This window comes from Cydia strobilella, chromosome 1 (genome assembly GCF_947568885.1).
Source record: "Cydia strobilella chromosome 1, ilCydStro3.1, whole genome shotgun sequence".
Lineage (NCBI taxonomy): Eukaryota > Metazoa > Arthropoda > Insecta > Lepidoptera > Tortricidae > Cydia > Cydia strobilella.
Window position 1 is genome coordinate 1,192,361 of NC_086041.1, and position 20,563 is coordinate 1,212,923.

Sequence of the window (20,563 nt, forward strand, 5' to 3'; positions counted from 1 at the left end):
TAGAATCTTCTAGATTCCATGTACCTACGCAAAGAGTGAGATGGATGATTCCTAGCTATTTGCTAAACTATGCAAGGAAACCAGAAAAAAAAAAAAAACAAAAAACAATATAAAAAAAGATAACATAACAAAATAAAATATATTTATTATAAATATGTTTAAAATTTATATTTTTGAATGGGAGCTTTTACAGGTTCATCGGAGTCTTCCACAATAAAGAGACTAAGGATTAGGAGAGCCGACCCCAAATAGAGATGGGAATAAGGCCTGAAGAAGAAGAGAAGTTAGCTTCTTAACTCAGTCGGATAATATAATGAAAAAGCACGAGTGGAATAATACACTGAAAGAGCACGCGTGTTTAATATCTAGGATTATGAGCCAAAAATTGGTGGAATAAAAACCTCGTTTTGAGCAAGTGTGTTGAAATAGTTATTTACGATACAAATGCGGAAAAGAGGAAATTCGAAACGAGTGGCGATAAATTAAAACACGACCGCAGGGAGTGTTTTAAATCGACACGAGTTGCGAATTACCTTCGCACGTGTATCGTACAACGTTTTACAGTACATATATGGCCCTTTAAACTTTCGACATATGCACGAAAAGTGCTCTTTACGCACTAGTGCGAGAAAGGAGCACCATATGTACTGTAAAGTATAAAAGCGCCAAATGACGCATCCGGGACATTTTTGAGCAATATTCTCATCGATGATTTGGGCTGGGACCTCTGTGTGCGGAAACGCGGTGCATATACGTAATAAATGGAGATTGGGACATTATCCAATTTGGACCCCAGGCAGCACAGATTAACATAACCCTCCTGTAGGGGGCGTATGATAACGGTACTGGACAGGACAGTAGTTAATATATAAATAAACTCCTTGATTGGCATCGAGGTATAGATAACTGATAAAATAACTGTACCGGGTCTTATCTGAATGCGGTACCATTCATTATAAATTCAATATACGCGATATAATCCGTTTTTCATAGTTTTATTTCAAGGTATAAACTCTTAAAGAAAATGTGTCAATCTTGTCTCTTAGAAAAAAAAACTACTCTTGGGTGGTTATTATTAGTTATAAAAAAAAATAGTTTTTTATCTATTCAAAACCAAAACAAAACGAGATGATTGGAAAAGGAGAAGCCTGAAACTATCCCAAACCATGGTCACCACACCACGGCTGCAGGCGCAACCTTAAATCCGTGTTCAGTAAACCAGCGCAGCCGATATGAGTGGCATTACATTGGAATTTCTTCAGAACCTACTTAAGGACGACTATCCTGATGTCACTGTACAGGATTTTGAGGTATTTTGACCTAATTAGTATTTGTAACTTTACTAGCGACCCGCCCCGGCTTCGGACGGGTGCAATGATGATGTATTATACATATAAACCTTCCTCTTCAATCACACTATCTATTAAAAAAATCTGCATTAAAATCCGTTGCGTAGTTTTTAAGATCTAAGCATACATAGGGACAGACAGACAGAAGCGACTTTCTTTTATACTATGTAGTGATAGTGTTTAAATATGGTTACGAAACTATAGTCGGTGAAATGTTAGAATTGATTATGGACAGTATAAATTGACCCTTAATATTATATTATGTAACTAAGTAAGACCCACCGTTTAACTTTGATAGCCGTAGTTAGCTACATACATGTAAGTTTTTTTTAATAATAAAATTGCGTGTAAAAAACTTTAATGATAAGAAATACATAGTTGATCAAACCAAATTGGCAGTAAATAAGAACAAAAAAAACTATACTCATCCTTTTCTTTTGGGTGATAGTACTAGTGTAAGACAAAGATAATATGGTTCTCTGTCTATTTTTGAAATGAGTCCTTTGACAAACTATATCTAGAAGTTTTATTTTTATGTCAAGTCAGTTATGCACCAACTCTTTTCAGAAATTTGTTGTTTATTGTACCTACTACATTTCTATTATTTCTGTGCAATAAAAATATTTTTATCTTTTTATCTTTTATATTTTTATCATCCCCAGGTATTCCTAGATTAAGTCACTCTTTAATACCCAGGATAATAGTTATTTCAAAACACTGTTTTTCTTTTGGTTATGATTAGGGCGCCCCAGGCACCAAACGAGGTGACAATTACACCTCCATGGTTTTCCGCATCCAACTGAAAGGCGTCCAGAAGCACCGAGATCCTGATGCCTCCGGCGAGACCACACAGCCTTGGACTGGCTCCATCATTTACAAATGCCTTCCAGACAGCATAGAGCGAAGGAAAACCTTCAAGAGTGAAGAGTTATTCTGCAATGAAGTGGCGTTTTACAATAAGATCTGGCCAGCGTTGAATGATTTCCAGCAACAGCGGAAGGTCAAGAGCCCGTTTAAGGCGATACCGAAGTGTTATCTGGCGCAGGATGATCTGGTTATCCTGAAGGACTTGAAGCAGCAGATGTTTGTGATGCCGGACAGACGACAAGGTATGTTAATGCAAATTACATCAATAGGGTATTATTAAACATTACCAGCAGGCTATATCAGTTTCTCGTCATCCTTAAAATTTTCGTTTGATTGACTAGTCTCTTATTATGCCATTAGGGTTGATAAAATGGAATATCCTGCTAAAAGACTGGACTTCACCCTAAAAAAATGAAATTAGGCCTCTGTATTTTGAACTTATATTATTAATTCTACCAAGAAAACCTTTAGGTATATTTTCAACGCTAATAAAATTGGGTCCGAGTGCCAGTTCACGGTATAATATAGCTACAGCATAACCCAGCATAATTCTTTGTTTAACTCCAAATTTTTTGTTAAGTTCGTTTTTTTAGCAGTAGAAAGAATCTTGACAATCTTGACGTGACTTTTGATTAAAAATCACTTTTGAAAAATAAGTCACAGCAGATGTTACAATTATAAATCATATACGATCTTTTACATACTTTTGCTTTCATAAGTAATATAAAATATTTTTAAAGCGTTTTTCAATACTTTTCAATAAATAAAAAGCCATCACGTCAAGATTGTTTAAGTTCGTTTTTTTAGCAGTAGAAAGAATCTTGACAATCTTGACGTGACTTTTGATTAAAAATCACTTTTGAAAAATAAGTCACAGCAGATGTTACAATTATAAATCATATACGATCTTTTACATACTTTTGCTTTCATAAGTAATATAAAATATTTTTAAAGCGTTTTTCAATACTTTTCAATAAATAAAAAGCCATCACGTCAAGATTGTTTACCTTTTTTCTAATGCTAAAAACAACGAACGTGTTTAGTTGGGGTTTCTAAAAAACCCTGACACTTGCCAAGTCCCCCCGCAATCCTGACAAAGAACCACAAATCCTGACATGTCAGGGGAAATCCTGATGTATGGCAAGTTGGCAACCCTATGCGCCATGAACTTTGTATTGTTATTTCTAGGGCTAACTATCGAGCAATGCTACTTTGTTCTCAAGAACCTGTCTCAGTTCCACGCTCTATCGCTGGCTATGAAGCATTACAACCCAGAAGAGTTTTACGAACTTCTTAACGTGCAGGATGGCATTTCAGAAGGTAAGACTTCTTTAATTTAAGAGGTATCCTCTTGTCGGTGGAGTATTTTCCATTTCTCCCTCTCGTATGCCATACCTTGACCTCTTGATACGACAAGGCACCAGCTTTTTCTTTTATTTGGTCTACGTGCCTGCTGCTGCTGCTCGTTGGGGACTTGGTCTGCCTCTGTCTCTCTTTCCTTTTATCTTGCCTTCTATGATAGTCTTAAAGAAGTTGTCGTGCCGTATCAAATGTCCAATAATTTTTCCCCGTCTGTTGTTAATGGTGTTCAGTATCATCCTCTTCTCTTTCACTCTACGTACCTCTTCGTTCGTTATCTTCTCCATCCATTAGAAGGTAAGACAAGTGATTTAAATTTTCTTGCAAGTGATGGGGGTGATATTGTTATGGGTTAAGAGACTGATGATTAACATGATGTGGAATTTAATAATATTTCAACTTTCACGATTTTCACACATATTAAAGGGAAGTTAAACCCCTGGAACTTCCGTTTTTACTAATGATTGAGGTTACAGCAATTTTGTATACTCTTATCTTTTTTGTGCAATAAGCTAATTTTTTATCATCTTTAAAACCGTTCTTTTCTGAATATTTTTTTTACATTAAACTTCCTATTTTAGGAAAGAATATTAGAGGTAGTAATACTAGTAATAACAGCAAAACGCACTAGGTATTGAGTAAACGATTTATTTTGAACTGGATACACAACAATGCTTTAGACCGACGCTTCCGTGGATCTTCTTCTTCTTTTAAAATTATGGCTTCAGCCCAGTGGGACTATTTCGCCAGTATCAAGGTATTGAGAGGTTTACAAACGACAAAAATTGTACGGTTGTACAAGACAGTGTACGGTGATTTGTTAGCTCTTGTAAATCGATAGCTAGTCTTTACAAGAAGCACGTGGACTACCGGCCGTTGACTCCAAGATGGTGGTTAAACGCGCTTCAAAATTAATTCTCCATTCACTGCACACTACCACATTAGTTTACTGTATAATAAGCTATCGATATTACACTTTAAACAATATTAATAAGCAAAAAACAAAGTAATTAATCACGATGCTAACTATCAAGATGGCGCTCGAACCGGAAGTTCCGCTTCCGTGGATAAGGCGCGAAGCCATCTTGACAGATCGCTCCGGTGACAGCCACACTGTCAGTTAGGGCGCGTTCAGAACCTCGCTAACAGTAGGTATCTATACTTATCCCTAATATTGTGTTGTGTTCAGTGTTGTTTACAGGTGATAATGAAGACTATTACAAGTCCTACTACCGCGAAGCGACACGTAACGCTGTGGACATGGTTGAGGAAGAGCTGGCAGGCTGTGAAGATAAGGTACCATACATTTAGTACAAAGAAATATATTAAACAAAAAATTGAAAAATTCTCCGCTTCGGACAAGACTCGAACTTATAAGGTTCTGAGGGCCTACCGCGAATCGCGTTCGACGTGTTGCCTCCCTGTCACACTTATGTACGAATTTACAAGTGCGACAGAGAGGCAACACGTCGAACGTGGTTCGCGGTAGGCCCCCTGTTCCGAAAGGTCGAAAGCTCGAGTCTTGCCTGAGGTGATAATTTTTTCTATTTTTCCTATAATATAAAAAATGTAGTTTCCCTCGCAGACGTCTGTTTGATAAAAAAAATTCTAGTGTAAAATACATATATAAATAGTTTCATATATAATTGCCGCTACCCAAAGGTTGCCTGGAAGAGATCGCTTTTTAGCGATAAGACTGCCTGTTGTTTACCTCTACTTGAGTTGTTGTATTCTCTGTATTATTTTCTTGAGGTAAAGAGTATTTATTTGTGTTGTTTACCTCTACTTGAGTTGTTGTATTCTCTGTATTATTTTCTTGAGGTAAAGAGTATTTATTTGTGTTGTTTACCTCTACTTGAGATTTTGTATTCTCTGTATTATTTTCTTGAGGTAAAGAGTATTTATTTGTGTTGTATTGTACCAAATTGTACTTATTGTTTCTGCGTTTATTAAAATTGACCCAAACACGAATAAGATATCTTAAAAATAAATACCTATTCAAAATGATTCCTTTTGTTGATTTACTTTAAAATACTTCTTCTGTAGTCACTTCGTGTATTTACTACTATAATTTTTCTATCTGTTCCCAGGAAAAATATCTGTCGAAATTCCGTGAATTCTGCAGTGAAGAAACCTTTTTTCAAATGATGGTCTCTCTGGTGACCCCGCGGGAACCTTTGGCCGTCATCAATCATGGGGATTGTTGGACCAACAACTTTTTATTTCGATACGTGGATGGGGACATCGCCGAGGTACGTGTTAGCTATGTAAATTTAGCAATAATGGGTTGATCAACATTTTTGAAGTAAAACTTCTTTAGGCGCGACTAGAGGGTAACTCAGGTTTTTTTTCTGACGGAAGTTACGCTCAGTAGTGACACACGCACAATAGGACACACGTCAAAGTGCCAACATAGCGATATACGTCATCGTCAAAGAAGTTTTTCTTCAATCGCGCGTAAAAATTACACGCACACACTTTTTATTTGTGTTGTTTTGTATTTTTTTGTGTTCTGGGTCGTTGTCATATTGGCATTGGCACATATATTTAAGAGGTACACACATGCACAATTTGATGTGCTCTTAGAGTTTTGAATGATTCACGGTTAGTTTCACTAGACTTATATTGACCGGGATATAGACCGTGATTACCTTTTGTATTATTTATGAGTTCCCGATATGTCGACGCAGTTACATGCATCATCAACCCGTCACCCGTGAACATGATGCATGTAACTGCGTCGAAATATCGGGAACTCATAAATAATACAAAAGGTAATCACGGTCTATATCCCGGTCAATATAAGTCTAGTTTGATGTGCTCTGCTTCTCCGGCCATGGATTTAGCCTACCTTCTATACCTGTGTCTACCCCAAGAGCAGAGGATAGACCATCTAATCTCTTCTAGACTATTTTATGATGTGCTCTGTTTCTAGATGGTCATAGTAGACTTCCAACTAGTCCGTTACGCCTCTCCGGCCTTGGACCTGGCGTACCTTCTATACGTATGCCTGACTAGAGAGCAGAGGACAGAGCATCTGCCGTCTCTTCTGGAGTATTATTCCGAGGAGCTGTATAAGAGATTGATGGAATTAAGCGACGATGGCTCGGTGTTTAGTGGGATGGATAAGGATACGCTTAATGAATTGTAAGTATCACTAGGAAACAAATCAAATTATTTCATGAAGATATTTTGATTTGTGTTATATCAAATGGAAATACTACTATGTAAATTATAAACGGCAATAAATGTCGTATGTTAAAGAGAAAATGACCAAGGCCTCCAGTTCCCACAGAGCTTGGAACAAGCAAGGGTCTTCTGCATCCGCGGATCACTCGGCTAGCCGGGCTACGGCGGCATAAATCGAATTTTCTCAAGTATGTGCACTGGCACTGGAGGTCTTGGTCACTTTTTCTTTCGTATAAGACATGTTTTTCGATTTATAAATCATAAAATCATTAACAACCACAGTTCCAGAATATACAAGATCAAAAGCGCGACGAAAATCGAAGTGATGGCAAGTGTCATTAAATAAATAAATTCATTTATTAAAGACCAACTTGGATCACTTTGTGTTAGTGACAGTTTTATCTTAAGGCTAATGTTAGTATATACATAATTTACTGCCTAGCTAACTATATACTACAGTACAGTATTAGAAGTATTGAATTCTTATTTGTGGGTTTCATCACAGAAGGGTCCTTATGCTTCATTTGCAATAAGCAATGTAAGGACCTTTTTATCAGAATTTATATTGGAATTTCAGATGGCAACATCCTTATTGCACCCTTCTGTGATGGAAAGCCACATTTATTTATTTAATGATTGTTTCCTGTTCCAGGTTCCAAGAGGAGTTCCACCGTAGTGGGAAGTTTGGCCTCGGATCAGCTCTAGATATGTACCCCATCATGACCTGTGACAGCAATGAGGCGCCAAATCTTTACCAGGCTAAGGTGAATAAATATAAAATGTGCTCTTATTATTATGCCTCAACATAGTCAGGTAACACAATGATCCGACAGAAGTAAATTTCGCGTTGCTTCGACGCACGTAGCGAGCAATCCTAATTTTGGTAGGTCCAGATCTGGAGAACGCGTTGGCTATTGCCAACTACTCGCTAGCTAATTAGCTTGCTATGATTAGTTTAGTTTATTAATCTCTGCAAAACAATTTTCATACACAATGTAAAATAATACATGGAATGACTTGTAGTTTCGGGGTAGTCTCAAAGTAGCGCCAATAACAGAAAAGCTGACGGAAAAACGTCTGAGGTGGTACGGTCATGTACAGAGGCGTCCAGTAGACTACATGGTTAAGGTAGCGATCGATATTCCAACGACGAAGCGAGGAAGTGGAAGACCACCTGCCACCTGGCTGACGACGGTTCAGCGAGACCTGAAAGATCTTAATATAGACGCCGACATTGCACTCAATCGTGCAGAATGGAGGAAAAGAACAGGAAAGGGCGACCCCAAGTAAATGGGAACAAGGCCTAGCAGGATGATGATGATATTGATGATAGAATGACTTGTAGTTAAAGTGATCATCGGGTACATTTTGGAACACATTTAGCTTATTCTGAGCAGGTTGATAATCAAATAGCAGATTCATACTTACTTATATGGCTAGTATTATATAGATGTGTGGGAAACGCACGTGCAGTGCGTGTTGCGCAAGCGATTCGCGAAAGGCGCACTACAGGCGAAGTAATATCACTTCTGCATATCTTTAACAAAAAATAGTTCACTATTAACAATTTTATGATATAGAAGCAAAGCCAGCAACATTCACAGGTAACAAGTAACTGTCAAAATTTTTATTTTGTGACACACTTTTATTGCTGACTGTACTTCTTCTCGTTTGCATGTCTATCGAGTACTTCTTGAGACCTTTCTAATGAGCCTAAACTTGATGTGTTTGTGTTTTTTCATCGAGGAGTTCCTTTGGCTACCTAACGGCTGCATCATCAGAACACCTCCATGTTAGCATATTATTGCATTGTCACCGGAATTACGACAGTACTTCAAATTTCAACTGAATCAGATACCGTAGTGGTTTAAATTTTAGTTACAAGATTTGAAGCACTATATATACAAAGGTAGGTAGGTATATACGCAGTGAAGCTAAATAAAAGTGTGTAAAAAAGTGATGTTGTTGACTTTGCTTCTATATGACTCATTTGCTACTAGAGTATTAAATATAAGTTTACTTTGCAGGATACTGAACTAGTGCCTCCTCATGAATCGACCCCAGTATCGACATCAAATGCTGCATGCAGGAAGAAAATGACAGATTTGGTCAGAGAACTAGTGGACGGTGGAGTTCTATAAGTTACCTTATTAGGTCTGTTGTGCACTAGGTACAATCGGGAACATTGCCGGTGAACCACTTCAGAAAAAAAATACCTCTACCCTTACGAGCGAACTAAACTTCGCCTCCCATATATATAACTAAAGATAGATATAACTCCGTAATAGATGAATACAGTCTAAGGAAAAAACGTGCCTCGAAAATCACGAAAGTTTCATTCTCGATCAGATGGTGCCACTACCTTTGTCCTACTCTCGTATAGAGGGCGTTGACGGTTTCGTTTGTTATTTAACAATTTTAACGCATATCAGTGAAAGAACATGGGTCAAAATCATATAAAAATAATTAATGCAAATAAAAAAAAATCATTTATCCATATTTAAATACATTTTATCGTATTTTTATAAATCTCCATTTTTAGTTTTAAAGTGTGTCGATAGATGGCAGTGAATTTACTGTGGTTATAAAATTTACTATGACAGTACCGCTCTATCCTATTATATCCTCTTTGATATAACCAATTACGATGCTATTAGGATTCTTTATCTTAATATTGGAAAGAGTTAAAACAGGTAATGAGACAAACAATAGATAGTAAGGACAGTTTATTAATTGTTGTTGTTTAGGCTAAACTTCGCCTCCCCATAAAGATAACCAATTAGGATGCATTTTGGATTCCTTATCTTAGTTTGCAAATGCCGGCCGTCACAAGACAATGGACTGCATTAAACTTTACCTGAGCTAACCTTTTTTTATCCACACCCACATTTTTGTCTGCAAGACTATAGGTTTCCAAGATATGCACACCCAAAGTTGCATGGTTGAACAATGAATTCATTCACAACGCGACCATATTTACCTATATAATGTCACAGATAATATAATACCTAATTAGTGTGTCCATACAATTGAAATGTATTGTTTGTAGTTCACTTTGTAGGTCGTGTACGATCAGTGGTCCTGGCAAGAATGCGTTAAGTATTAAATAAATGTTTTTATTTATTTATTTTGTATTGATTTATTTGTCTCCCGATTTTTTAATCCTAATTTCTAATAGTAAAAAAAGGCATAGTTTTCAATACTGATTTATTTAATAATTTAAATCCAGTAACATACAATGCACATTGATGTTAATGTCAAGAAAAGGTACTTAGGCATAAGTACCCATTTTTATGGGTATTTTTATGGTACTTCTCATTAGTGAAATAAGTAAAGTACTTAGTACTTTTAAGCAAAACCCCCCTTGCATGTTGCATGTACTTGACATTGACAATTGTTTTGTCTAATCTCAATGGAAATCGAATTATAAAAGAAGGTAGGTAAATAATGACTGACTTACGTTACATTACAATAAAATATGGAAAGTCCAAACACACAAGAAGAGCGCTTACAAAACTAAGGGAACTGTTAGAATGTATTGTCCTCTAGCTATAGTTGCATCGTGTGTAGAGCCCTTAAGTATGTTTGACTATAGCAACACTACGCTGTATCTTTATCTATGCATGTTGTCTCTGCTTCCTCTTCTATTCTGTCAGCCATAGCGTTAACATCAATTTTATTTGATGTCTAGTTTAAATATTATTTTATTGACAGATGTAAGCCGTGCTCTTATTCTGAGTAATAAAAGGACTACTTCAAGCTTCAACGTGAGTTATAATTCCATCCACCTTCAGCCGGCCCCTCGCTCTTCCAACTTGGTGTCACGCGGTACAGACGCACTGCTTAAGATCCATAGGGACTTCAACAGGAACAAATCAAATTTTATTAAATACTTTGATTTGTGTTTTAAATAGTCACACTACTAAAATACATAAATTATAAACTGAATTGTATGTCATGCTAAAGGTGGGCTCCCACGGCCAGTTGTTTTACAGATCTGACCGCGCCTCAGATCGTGGGAACGGTCGCATCCAATGAGGCCTGTTGTCGCCTGTCGTCACCCACTCCCGACGGATAGCCGCACAGGCATCCACAGGCGTGCCTGACCTGTAATAACGCGGGCCGTGGGGAACCCACCTTAAAGAAAAAGTGACCAAGCCCTACAGTGGCGGAGGCCGGATACGAACCGATGATGTATTCAGCCGGCCGGCTGTACCCGTCCCAATCTCTCCGTCTCCGCTACTGGAGGGCTTAATAACTTTTTCTTTAGTAGGTATATGACATCTGTCTCAGTTAAAAGAGAGGGCTTAGCTAAATTTTGACCTGCATTTACTGTCAAGTTTTAAAATACATATCAGTATCTTATTTTCATCTTTGGCTTTGATTACGATATGAGATTAACACGCAAAACACTAGAAAGGTCTAAAAACCGGCCAAGTGCGAGTCGGACTCGCGCACCGAGGGTTCCGTAATTTTTAGTATTTGTTATAGCGGCAACAGAAATACATCATCTGTGAAAATTTCAACTGTCTAGCTATCACGGTTCATGAGATATGTCAGTGACGTTTACTTAGGCCTGTAAAGATGAGTTTAATTTTATTTTATTTTTTAATTGAGAAAATTGTGACATTATTATTAACTCATTATTCCTAATTCTGTATTCGGTTATGTATAATTTATTGATTCAATCTAATTTAAATTTATTTTATTTACGGTAATTAACGGCCCTATTTGTCTTGCCAAATATTGTATTTTTTTCCTTCTATTTTAAAGTAATTAATGCATGTTAGATAATAAGTAATATAATGCCAAATAGCACGTAAGGTTTATCTGTTAGTGCTGTCTGATTGATATAAATAAATAAATAAATAAATAAATAAACCAAATAAAAAAACACTCCCACTGGAAAGGTCTAAACAGGATGGAAGATGAACAAGGATTCTTCCATCCTTCTCATATCAGCGATAACATGATCGTAAACAAGCTTTTTCGCGTCGATCCCCCAAATGAAATCCAAATGGCTAAAACTGGTCATCGGTATACTAGTTTTTGCTTTAAGGTTCCCAAGCTCCTTCGCTAATCTCTTCACGTCGTCAATATGCGCTAAAGGATCAGATAAGGAGTAACGGAGAAAGACGGGAGCTTTGACTTGGGATAAGTCGTATAGAGGTGGGTCCCAGGTGCCGTAGATTTTGTAGTTCCAATAGCTAAGATGGTTGAAGCGACGGAAAGTGTCGCTGTGAGCGACTTGGCCGTAGTGAGCGAACTGACGGATGGAAGCGCCTGCGGGGGTGTGCGCTAGGATGACTGGAAGCATGGTCTGAAAAGAAATCGATGGTACATTTTTCTATTTATTTAACCTCTTTTCTATTTATGATAAAGATTCTGACCGAATTTTTAGTCATCTTTTTGCATTTTTTCAAGAACGATTTTTTCTGCTCTATAGAGCACAACCGAGGTTAAACCCACGATTTTAACCATCACACACATACGACTAATATAATAATAATAATAATAAAGCCTCTTTATTCCCATATAACTTATAGCTACATGATACATAATTTAAATTTAATCTTATTTTTTTTTTTACTTAAATTATAGGGACCCCTATTGTAGGGTATAGGCCTCCTCCAGATTCTTCCACCTCGTTCTGTCCTGGGCTACTGTTAGCCAGTTTTTCCTGGATACTTTTATAATATCGTCCGCCCATCTTTGTCGTGGATGTCCAATTTTTCTTTTCCCAACCGTTACGACTAATATATGACAGGTTTATACGTCTTGCGCCTTGCGCTGGGCGCCTGCAGTTCCTCATGGTAGAAAGTCGGGAGAAGCTTCCCGCAGTCATATGTTGGAAAAGTACACTTGCTGCCAGGCTAAATGTCGTGCGCGCTTTTATGGTATTTTTTGGGTGATGCTCGACGTTCGGAACGCGAAAAATGTTAGGAATACGTATTAAACTCACATACCCTATTAAACTCCAATGAATTCCATCCCCCGATAAGGAAAACTATATCGGTGCAGACCTCTTGAAATAAAGCATTGTCACTGCAAAGCTTCTCACCGGCCCACCGCATGATTTTAGAGTTGGTGATCGGAAGGATTTCACCTACGCCGATCACTTTACTAAGTTTCTGTAATATAACAAAAAATTAAATGCAGCAGTTGTAGTCCAGCCGAAGTGAGAACATGAAGAAGAACGACATGGACTGTTTAGATTAGCTACTCAAAATTTTTGTTCCCCAATAGCTTTTGTTCCATTTGCGTTTTTCCCCATTCTGCTTTTTAACCAGCGTTAATTTTTTCAGTAGTTAATTTAATCACACGCGTATGTCCCAGTCGCTTTTTTCCCTAAAGAGTAATGTTTTCACGATAAAAGTCGATAGGTTAAGTTAGGTTCGTTAGGTAGCTTCAGATGCCCGAAGGGCAAACCGCCCAGAAATAGGAGCCCCGCGTAGCGGGGCTCCGTCGGCTCAGGGTAAGAAGGGCATGTTCTCGGAAATACGCGTGTGATTAAATGACTAACTAAAAAAATAAACGCCTGGTTAAAAAGCAGAATAGGGAAAAACGCGAATGGAACAAAAACTATTGGGGAACAAAATTTTTGGGTAATTAGTCTATACAGTCATCTTACCTCAAAGACGGTAGAAAAAGGCGCTAACTGATTGATGAGAGGACATTTGTTGTGCGTCAAGTAAGCCACGGGTGCCAGGGCGTTCATCGAGATGATCTTCTGGTTGTAGTCCGGCCGAAGTGAACACATTACCCAGAATGAAGTAGTGCCCTGGAAATTAAACAGCAATATTTAAAAAAGGACTTGTGATCGGTTGCACCAAACCGTCTGTCACCGTTAAATCGTTCGCAAAATTTTATACTGTATGGGATGTTCCGATATATCTGATGGTGACTGTACTACCAGTAGTGAACACTGGTAGTACAGTCACCATCAGATATATCGGAGCGCCCGAGGTGTTCACAATATCTGAACACGCACTCTAACGCCTTGACAATAGAGGCGTGTTCAGATATTTGTGAGAGCCTTGACCGCTCAGATATATCTGATGGCGACTGTACAAGTACAACTGACTGCCTTCAGGGCAGCATGTAGTTGTATGTACGACGAGTTTCAATGTTTGAATCAAGTTGCGATTCATTTAGTAAGAGCGGTTTCGCACTACGTCCGATCCGAATGTGATCTGAATCCGTGAAAATATGGTCCAAAGTAGCCGTAGAACTATTTCTATGGTAATTTACGCACTAGATCCGTCTGATTTCTTTCCGAAATCGGACGACGTAGTGCGTAAATTACCATAGAAACGAATTCTACGGCTACTTCGGACCATATTTTCACGGGTTCGGATCGGATTCGGATCGAACGTAGTGCGGAACCGCTCTAAGGCTTACGAGCTCGTAACTGCTTTCTCAGTAAGACAATTGGCAATACGTTTTTAAGATTTCGTATTGGAGCTTCAACTCCAACTTCTAATAAGTGCTGATGATAACAGAATTTATTACAACAGAATACAGTAAAATTAAACAATCGAATGCCTTTTGCAATGGCCGTTATTACTACTACCTATTTATTGGTAGAGCTGATACAAAATAGAAAGATGGAGACAATCACTATACCTGTGAATGTCCAATTAAAGCCTCTTCTTATTCGCCTTGTCCAAAGCGTAATCGATCATGTCGGCAGAGAAGTTCCAAAACTGCCCCTGAATCAGGGTTCAGTCTTGCAATGGTTGTAACTACTGCTGTGTGGACAGAGCTGAGATAAAATAGAAAGATGAAGATTTGGAGAGAATGACCTGTGAATGCCCAATGTAATGAAGCCTCTTCTTATTCGCCTTGTCCAAAGCGTAATCGATCATGGTCGGCAGATCTATGTTCCCGATCTCGTCCCAGGAGAAGTTCCAAAACACTGCCCCTGAATCAGGATTCAGTCTTGCAATGGTTGTAACTACTGCTGTGTGGGCAGAGCTGAGATAAAATAGAAAGATGGAGACTTGGAGAGAATGACCATACCTGTGAATGCCCAATGTAATGAAGCCTCTTCTTATTCGCCTTGTCCAAAGCGTAATCGATCATGGTCGGCAGATCTATGTTCCCGATCTCGTCCCAGGAGAAGTTCCAGAATTCTGCCCCTGAATCCGGATTCAGTTTGACATGCTGGCGGGAGTAGCGGGTGCCGCGCGCGTTGCCGAGCCACACGTCGAAGCCTTCCTCGGCTAGGATGTAAGCTGAAAGATATACATAGATAGGTACATATGTTTCTCTCAAAAAGTAGTTGTTAATAAGCTCTAAGCTGAATAAACTACACAATTATTCAAGGTAGACTTCCGAGCCCGAGTGCTCGTCAATGTTCTAGTACATGTTATCTTTAAACTAATTGCACAGAATAAGTAATAGTATTATCATACAGAACGGCCACGCACCGCCCCGCCCCGATTCGAATTACCTCACCTCGCGACAGCAGATTGACGGCCGTTTGCCGGCCGCTCAGTACATGTTCTTAAGCAACTTACTAACACAATGACGCATGCCGCGTGTACAGACGTGCCGTTCACACATAGAAACACAAGTGATTTTTGATGTATAGCGTGTCCGCCCTTTGTAAGTAAAAATACGACTCGTATTCCCAACCAAAAATTGTATAGGCCGGTTTTCTCCACATTGACCTAGTCATTGTCAACCTCACCTCACACACTGTCACATTTATTGGGCATTAGCATGTTGATACATAGGGACCATGAAACCGTTTTTGCTATGGTTTGTTAAAATTCGCCAGTGAACACGAGCAAAATGACAGCCGTTGTAAAGTTTAAAAAAAGCTGTTATTCATTTAGCTATGATTTTACAAAGCCTTTGAGTTTAAATGATTACCTTATTAAGGTAAACATTAACATAGCGCTTACCTAGCCCTTTGTTGGGTCCCATCAAGACCCAGTCTGCTGAAGATGACATCAAACCGTGCATAATGAAGACAACGGGCCTGCAATAATAGTAGATTAAGATACTGGGCCCCATAATAAGACCGGATGGAAGCTGGACAGTCCTTAGGAACCATGAGATTGAAGACCTAGTGGCTGAACCTAACATCATGGGAGAGACTAAAGCACACAGATTATGCAACAAGTGACCCATTTTATCCGAGGCAATTTATCGGTCGGAGCGTAAGCGAGGATAAAATGGGCATTTATGCCCGAGTTATATACTCTGCTTTTCACTTCGATTGCGAGAAAAATATACAGAAATATCAAATATACTACTACTACCACTACCCCGCCCGCCGATATCAGCTTTTGCCCGCGATTTCGTCTGCGTAGAGTTAGTAATTTGGGTAGCTTATTTTTTATCCAATCTACTTTTTATTGATTCCCCATACAAACTTTCACCCCCCTCCCCTTTACACCCCCTTAAAAGATGACTTCTGGGATAAAAACTACCCTAATAGTATGTCCTTCCCCGGGACTCAAACTATCTCTATACCAAATATCAACTAAATCGGTTTAGCGTTTTAAGCGTGAAGAGGTAACAGACAGATAAACAGAAACACTTTCGCATTTATATTATATACCTATAGTATGGATTTTACCGTATTTATTAAAGACTAAAAAAAAACGAGTACTCGGGCCCGCGCACGGCCGCGTGGGACGCGCCGGCCGCCAGCTACAGCAGTGGCAGTTTGTATGACGACAGGCTTTGGACTTCGTCAATAGATGATTTTACTTTTTACACTAGAGCATAAAAAGCAGATATTGGGGTCTCAACTTTATCTCGATACATCATTTAAGCTACTAGGCCAAGTTTGGTATCGTTTTCGTATAAATCGGAGATGCCGAATTCATATATGGGAACACATCGACACCATTCCGAAGAAAAACATTCTGATTTGTTATTATAATCAAATTTTCCGATAAATAAAATCTAGCCAACGACATGATACATGAAATGCGAAATAATTACGTGACCAGATAGTAGGTTTTTTGGCAAATTATATTATAAATTATATGGGAGGCGTTCGTTCTAGCAGGGATGCACAGGAGTATACCCAATATTTATATTTTTTATAAGTTGAGAATGTGTTTTTTAAAATAACATTTAAATGAACAAATGATGAGTTCCTCACAGGCGGAGGTATATTGTTCCAGCACTTAGTGGCAGAGTATTTAAAACTGCCACGAAATGCCGCGGTGCGCGGACCTTTCTACTGTTCCATTCACAGCATCACGCCCATGGGGAATCCGATGAACGGTCAAGATGTAGCCATCGGCGGTGGTAACCCGGTGCTCTTCCAAGGGATAGCCGTACTTTCGGACGAGTGCAGGCTGAAACAAAAAAATACTGATACCAAAAAAAAACAAACAATACTTATTTTTTTATATTAAAGGAAAAATGTAAGAATTTGCCGCTCCGGGCAAGAATCGAACTCGCAATCTTTTGGAACACCGGTCCGAATATTAAATATGAACCAAAGCTTACCAGAAAAGTGCTAATTCCTTCCTTTTTGACACGTCTTAGGAAGGCGTATACGCATAGCGACATCTACCGTAAGAATGTTCCATCTTAACGGCTCCAGAGTTCCAAGTTACTATCAAGTTACGTTAGTTCACCGGTACATGCAAGACTCGAACTAGCGAAGCGATATTAGGGATCACTGGTCCCACAATAAAAAAAGTCTTAGACAAAGACGCAGTCTGTCCCAGATGTATCTGCTTGATAAAAAATACCTATGTAATTACCTATTACAAGTAGGCAAAGTTGTTATTTAAACCCTCGTGCTAATATTGATATACGAGCAAGCGAAAGATTTCAATGAGCCACAGGCGTAGCGAGTGGTTCCTCGTAAAGGGGAATGTAGATCGTTGCAAAGGTTTCAAGGCACGAGGGTTAAGCAAATTTTGCCCCCGAGTGGAATAAAAAATTTTTCACCCCGCCAACGCGAGGAACATACTAACTGCAAAACATTACAAATCAAATTCAAATGAACGTTATTAGGTTAATATCTATTATTAGGTATCTTTATAGAATAAATTGAAATTGAAAAAATTGAAATTGAAATATTTATCTTTCAAAATCATTCTATTAGCCAACTTGAACAAACAACTCAAAATTTGCATCAGATTACTTTGCCACACATGTCAATAAAATTAAATTTTCTTACGAGTTTTTTAAGTACAAAGAGAGCCTTTAGTACTGGTGGGTGAAAATACAATTATATTATACTGGTGGAATTAACGACGCCTGCACAAAATGTGAGAGCAAAACTGTTTGAACTAAATGTAGAAATGAACAAGTTTGGGAACAAATCAAATTATTTTATAAAATATTTTGATTTGTGTTTTTTAAGTAGTCAGAATATATAAATTGTAAACAAATGATTATAAAAATGTTTCTTTAATACATAACATCTAATTACAAATAAATATAAATAAATAAATATAACGTAATAAATATAAGAGCCTCGGTAGAGAGTTATCATTTCGTTCCATTTGGAGTTGAAACTCTAGGTCCATGGGGTCCCAGCGCGCATAAGTTGTTTGCAGAAATCGCGAAGCGTCTGGTTGACGTAACTGGTGACCGAAGAGCTGGCGGCTTTCTCGCACAACGTATCAGCATTGCGATACAGCGGGGAAATGCCGCCAGCATCCTTGGTACAATGCCTCAAGGGCCTATTTTAGATTTAAGCTAGTTATTAATTTCGTTTACGTTGTACCACTGTATATATCTTGTATGTAAATAAATGTTGTTTATTACAGTTTGTTAATGTAGAAATGCCAATAGTAGAGTCGAGAAGCTTAATTTGTAATTGGCACCGACTTGAACATATCAAAGTGAGTCAGTGTCATAAAAAACGGCATATTTTCATAGAAATTTGGCTTATCACACTTTGTCTTGGTCCGACTCTAGATATTTTGTTTAAATGATCCCATATAATGTTCATTTTTAGGTAAAATAGTTTCCTGTGATTCAAATAATAGACGCCTTTTAATTTTGACCAGCAAATTAATGGTGTATGAAATGGACCATTTCATTTCAAGGCTTTTAAATATTTTAATTATGTAATTAAACTTCGTCAGTTTGTATGTATTCAGGAAACTGTTTTTTTTATGCGGTTTTTTATGATTTAATTTCACAGGCACCGACTTCAAACACATCAGTTGGTAAAATCACATGCATTCTAGACCTATATTCGCAATGGCTCGATAGAAAAACACGAGATAATAATTCAATTTACGATACGACCACGAATACGATAGTTATGGACCATGTATGTCTGAAATAAATGTTTTTTTTTTTTTTAGTACGGTTTGCCTAACTCACGTAATTTTAGTAATTTGCGCGACATGTTTAGGAGAGCTTAGGTCTACATTTTCAAGCACTAACGACGTCACGACACGACGAGGATATCCAATTTATTTTCAATAGGGTATTTGACTACTAGTCAAATCAGTTTTTTTTTCGAATTGTCAAAAGGATTTCGGTACTATGGAATTTGTATGATATACAATAGGGTAATTGGCTGTATTTAAAATAAATTATTTTACACCATGCATGAAATAAAGCACCAGAAGATTAATAGAGAAACGTAAACAGCAGTTATTTTTAGACACAATTTCTATTTTAAAAACCTTATAAAACTATAAAGAGTATGTAATTTGATTGTGACGTCACATGCTAGTGTTTCATATAAATTCTATAGTAGCAAAATCGTTTTGACAGTTCGAAAACAGAAACTGATTTGACAAGTAGTCAAATACCCTATTACAATAATGGTCTCATAAACTAAGATATTTGAGACCGGTACCGCAGCGTTATAAAAATATACATATAAGAATAAAAATAACAAGTAACTGTCAAACAAATTTTTTTGTGCTCGTTTGCATGTCTATCGAGTACTTCTTGAGACATTTTGCCTCAAAATTGCCATTTCATTTTGGCGCCCCCCCTCGGATGGCGCCCAGGGCACTTGCCCCCTCTGCCCTCCCCTAGTTACGCCACTGTCTGTGAGTCAGTTTCTCGACACTCTCTAAGTCGTCTGCCCAGCGGACGCGGGGACGCCCAGATCCTCGTTTCCCACTTGGTATATATAATAATCACGTTACCTAAATGATAATTACTAATTAGTGTTCCGTGCAAAACTTTGTTTTGACAAACGGAACACTTATGGAATTACTTCGGTCTTGCAAATCAGTTAAATGCCTTTTTCTTACAGACCGTTTGACATACATAAAATTTGAAACAGATAGCAATTACCACCACTAATATTGTACATAAGTCAAAACCGCTTATTTCTTATTTTAGGGGGTAATTTAGGGGGTTGAGAGGGGTAATCTGTTTTTTTATTTTGATAATTTTTTGCCTGTTTGCTTTTAGGCTTCCAAAAACACTTACAACTTTTAGTCTACCATCCTCTAAAATCTCTTCCGGAACCTTCGGGAGCAGACTCCCATCAGCTCGTCCAAAGGGCCCAGAGATCACACAAACACACAGACACAGCAGAGCAATAGCTCCCAGCATGGTGGCAATTCCAATGTCACGGTCTTCACAGTGTTTTATTTATATACTGACCAAAAACGCCGATTAATTTCCTTGGTAGTTACATGAAACGCTATTGTAGTGATGTTACGTAGTTTTTGCCTGTCGATATTTTCAAGCTGAATGAAGGTAATCATTTAACCCCTAACGCTGCGATGAGGTTTTTTCTTTGGTTTTTATTAATATATTTACAAAAGATATGAACTGTTATTTGATTATCTCTAAAGCGAGGTTTAGACTAGCAATAACTTGCATGCAATTTT

At 38.0% G+C, this 20,563-nt stretch overlaps 2 protein-coding genes across 3 annotated transcripts; one reads left to right on the forward strand and one right to left on the reverse strand.

Moving 5' to 3' along the window:
- Positions 1-1,189: 1,189 nt before the first annotated feature.
- LOC134750689 (uncharacterized) lies at positions 1,190-9,673 on the forward strand. Of its 2 annotated transcripts, none has more exons than XM_063686027.1 (8): positions 1,190-1,310; positions 2,092-2,458; positions 3,405-3,536; positions 4,777-4,871; positions 5,666-5,827; positions 6,511-6,722; positions 7,417-7,528; positions 8,792-9,673. In XM_063686027.1, the coding sequence occupies exons 1-8, from the start codon at positions 1,233-1,235 to the stop codon at positions 8,903-8,905; spliced, it is 1,272 nt and encodes a 423-aa protein (XP_063542097.1). In that variant the 5' UTR covers positions 1,190-1,232; the 3' UTR covers positions 8,906-9,673. The 2 variants fall into 2 exon arrangements, with proteins under 2 accessions (XP_063542097.1, XP_063542029.1); XM_063685959.1 differs by having other exon boundaries at positions 4,765-4,871; positions 8,792-9,672.
- A 2,003-nt stretch (positions 9,674-11,676) lies between these two features.
- LOC134748010 (lipase 3-like) lies at positions 11,677-17,306 on the reverse strand. Its single transcript, XM_063682711.1, has 7 exons — positions 17,244-17,306; positions 16,965-17,089; positions 15,677-15,753; positions 14,787-15,001; positions 13,396-13,545; positions 12,731-12,895; positions 11,677-12,084 (listed from the first exon to the last, which is right to left on the reverse strand). Exons 1-7 carry the CDS (start codon positions 17,304-17,306, stop codon positions 11,677-11,679), a joined length of 1,203 nt encoding a protein of 400 aa, XP_063538781.1.
- Between the last annotated feature and the right edge of the window lie 3,257 nt (positions 17,307-20,563).

Coding starts and splice junctions, on each gene's coding strand:
- LOC134750689 (XM_063685959.1), top strand. CDS start 1,233: ATGAGTGGCATTACATTGGAATTTCTTCAGAACCTACTTAAGGACGAC. Junction 1,311..2,091: donor TCACTGTACAGGATTTTGAG/GTATTTTGACCT, acceptor GGTTATGATTAG/GGCGCCCCAGGCACCAAACG. Junction 7,529..8,791: donor CAAATCTTTACCAGGCTAAG/GTGAATAAATAT, acceptor TTTACTTTGCAG/GATACTGAACTAGTGCCTCC.
- LOC134748010 (XM_063682711.1), bottom strand. CDS start 17,306: ATGTCGCTATGCGTATACGCCTTCCTAAGACGTGTCAAAAAGGAAGGA. Junction 17,090..17,243: donor AAGGAATTAGCACTTTTCTG/GTAAGCTTTGGT, acceptor TTTTTGTTTCAG/CCTGCACTCGTCCGAAAGTA. Junction 13,546..14,786: donor ATTACATTGGGCATTCACAG/GTATGGTCATTC, acceptor TTTAATTTCCAG/GGCACTACTTCATTCTGGGT.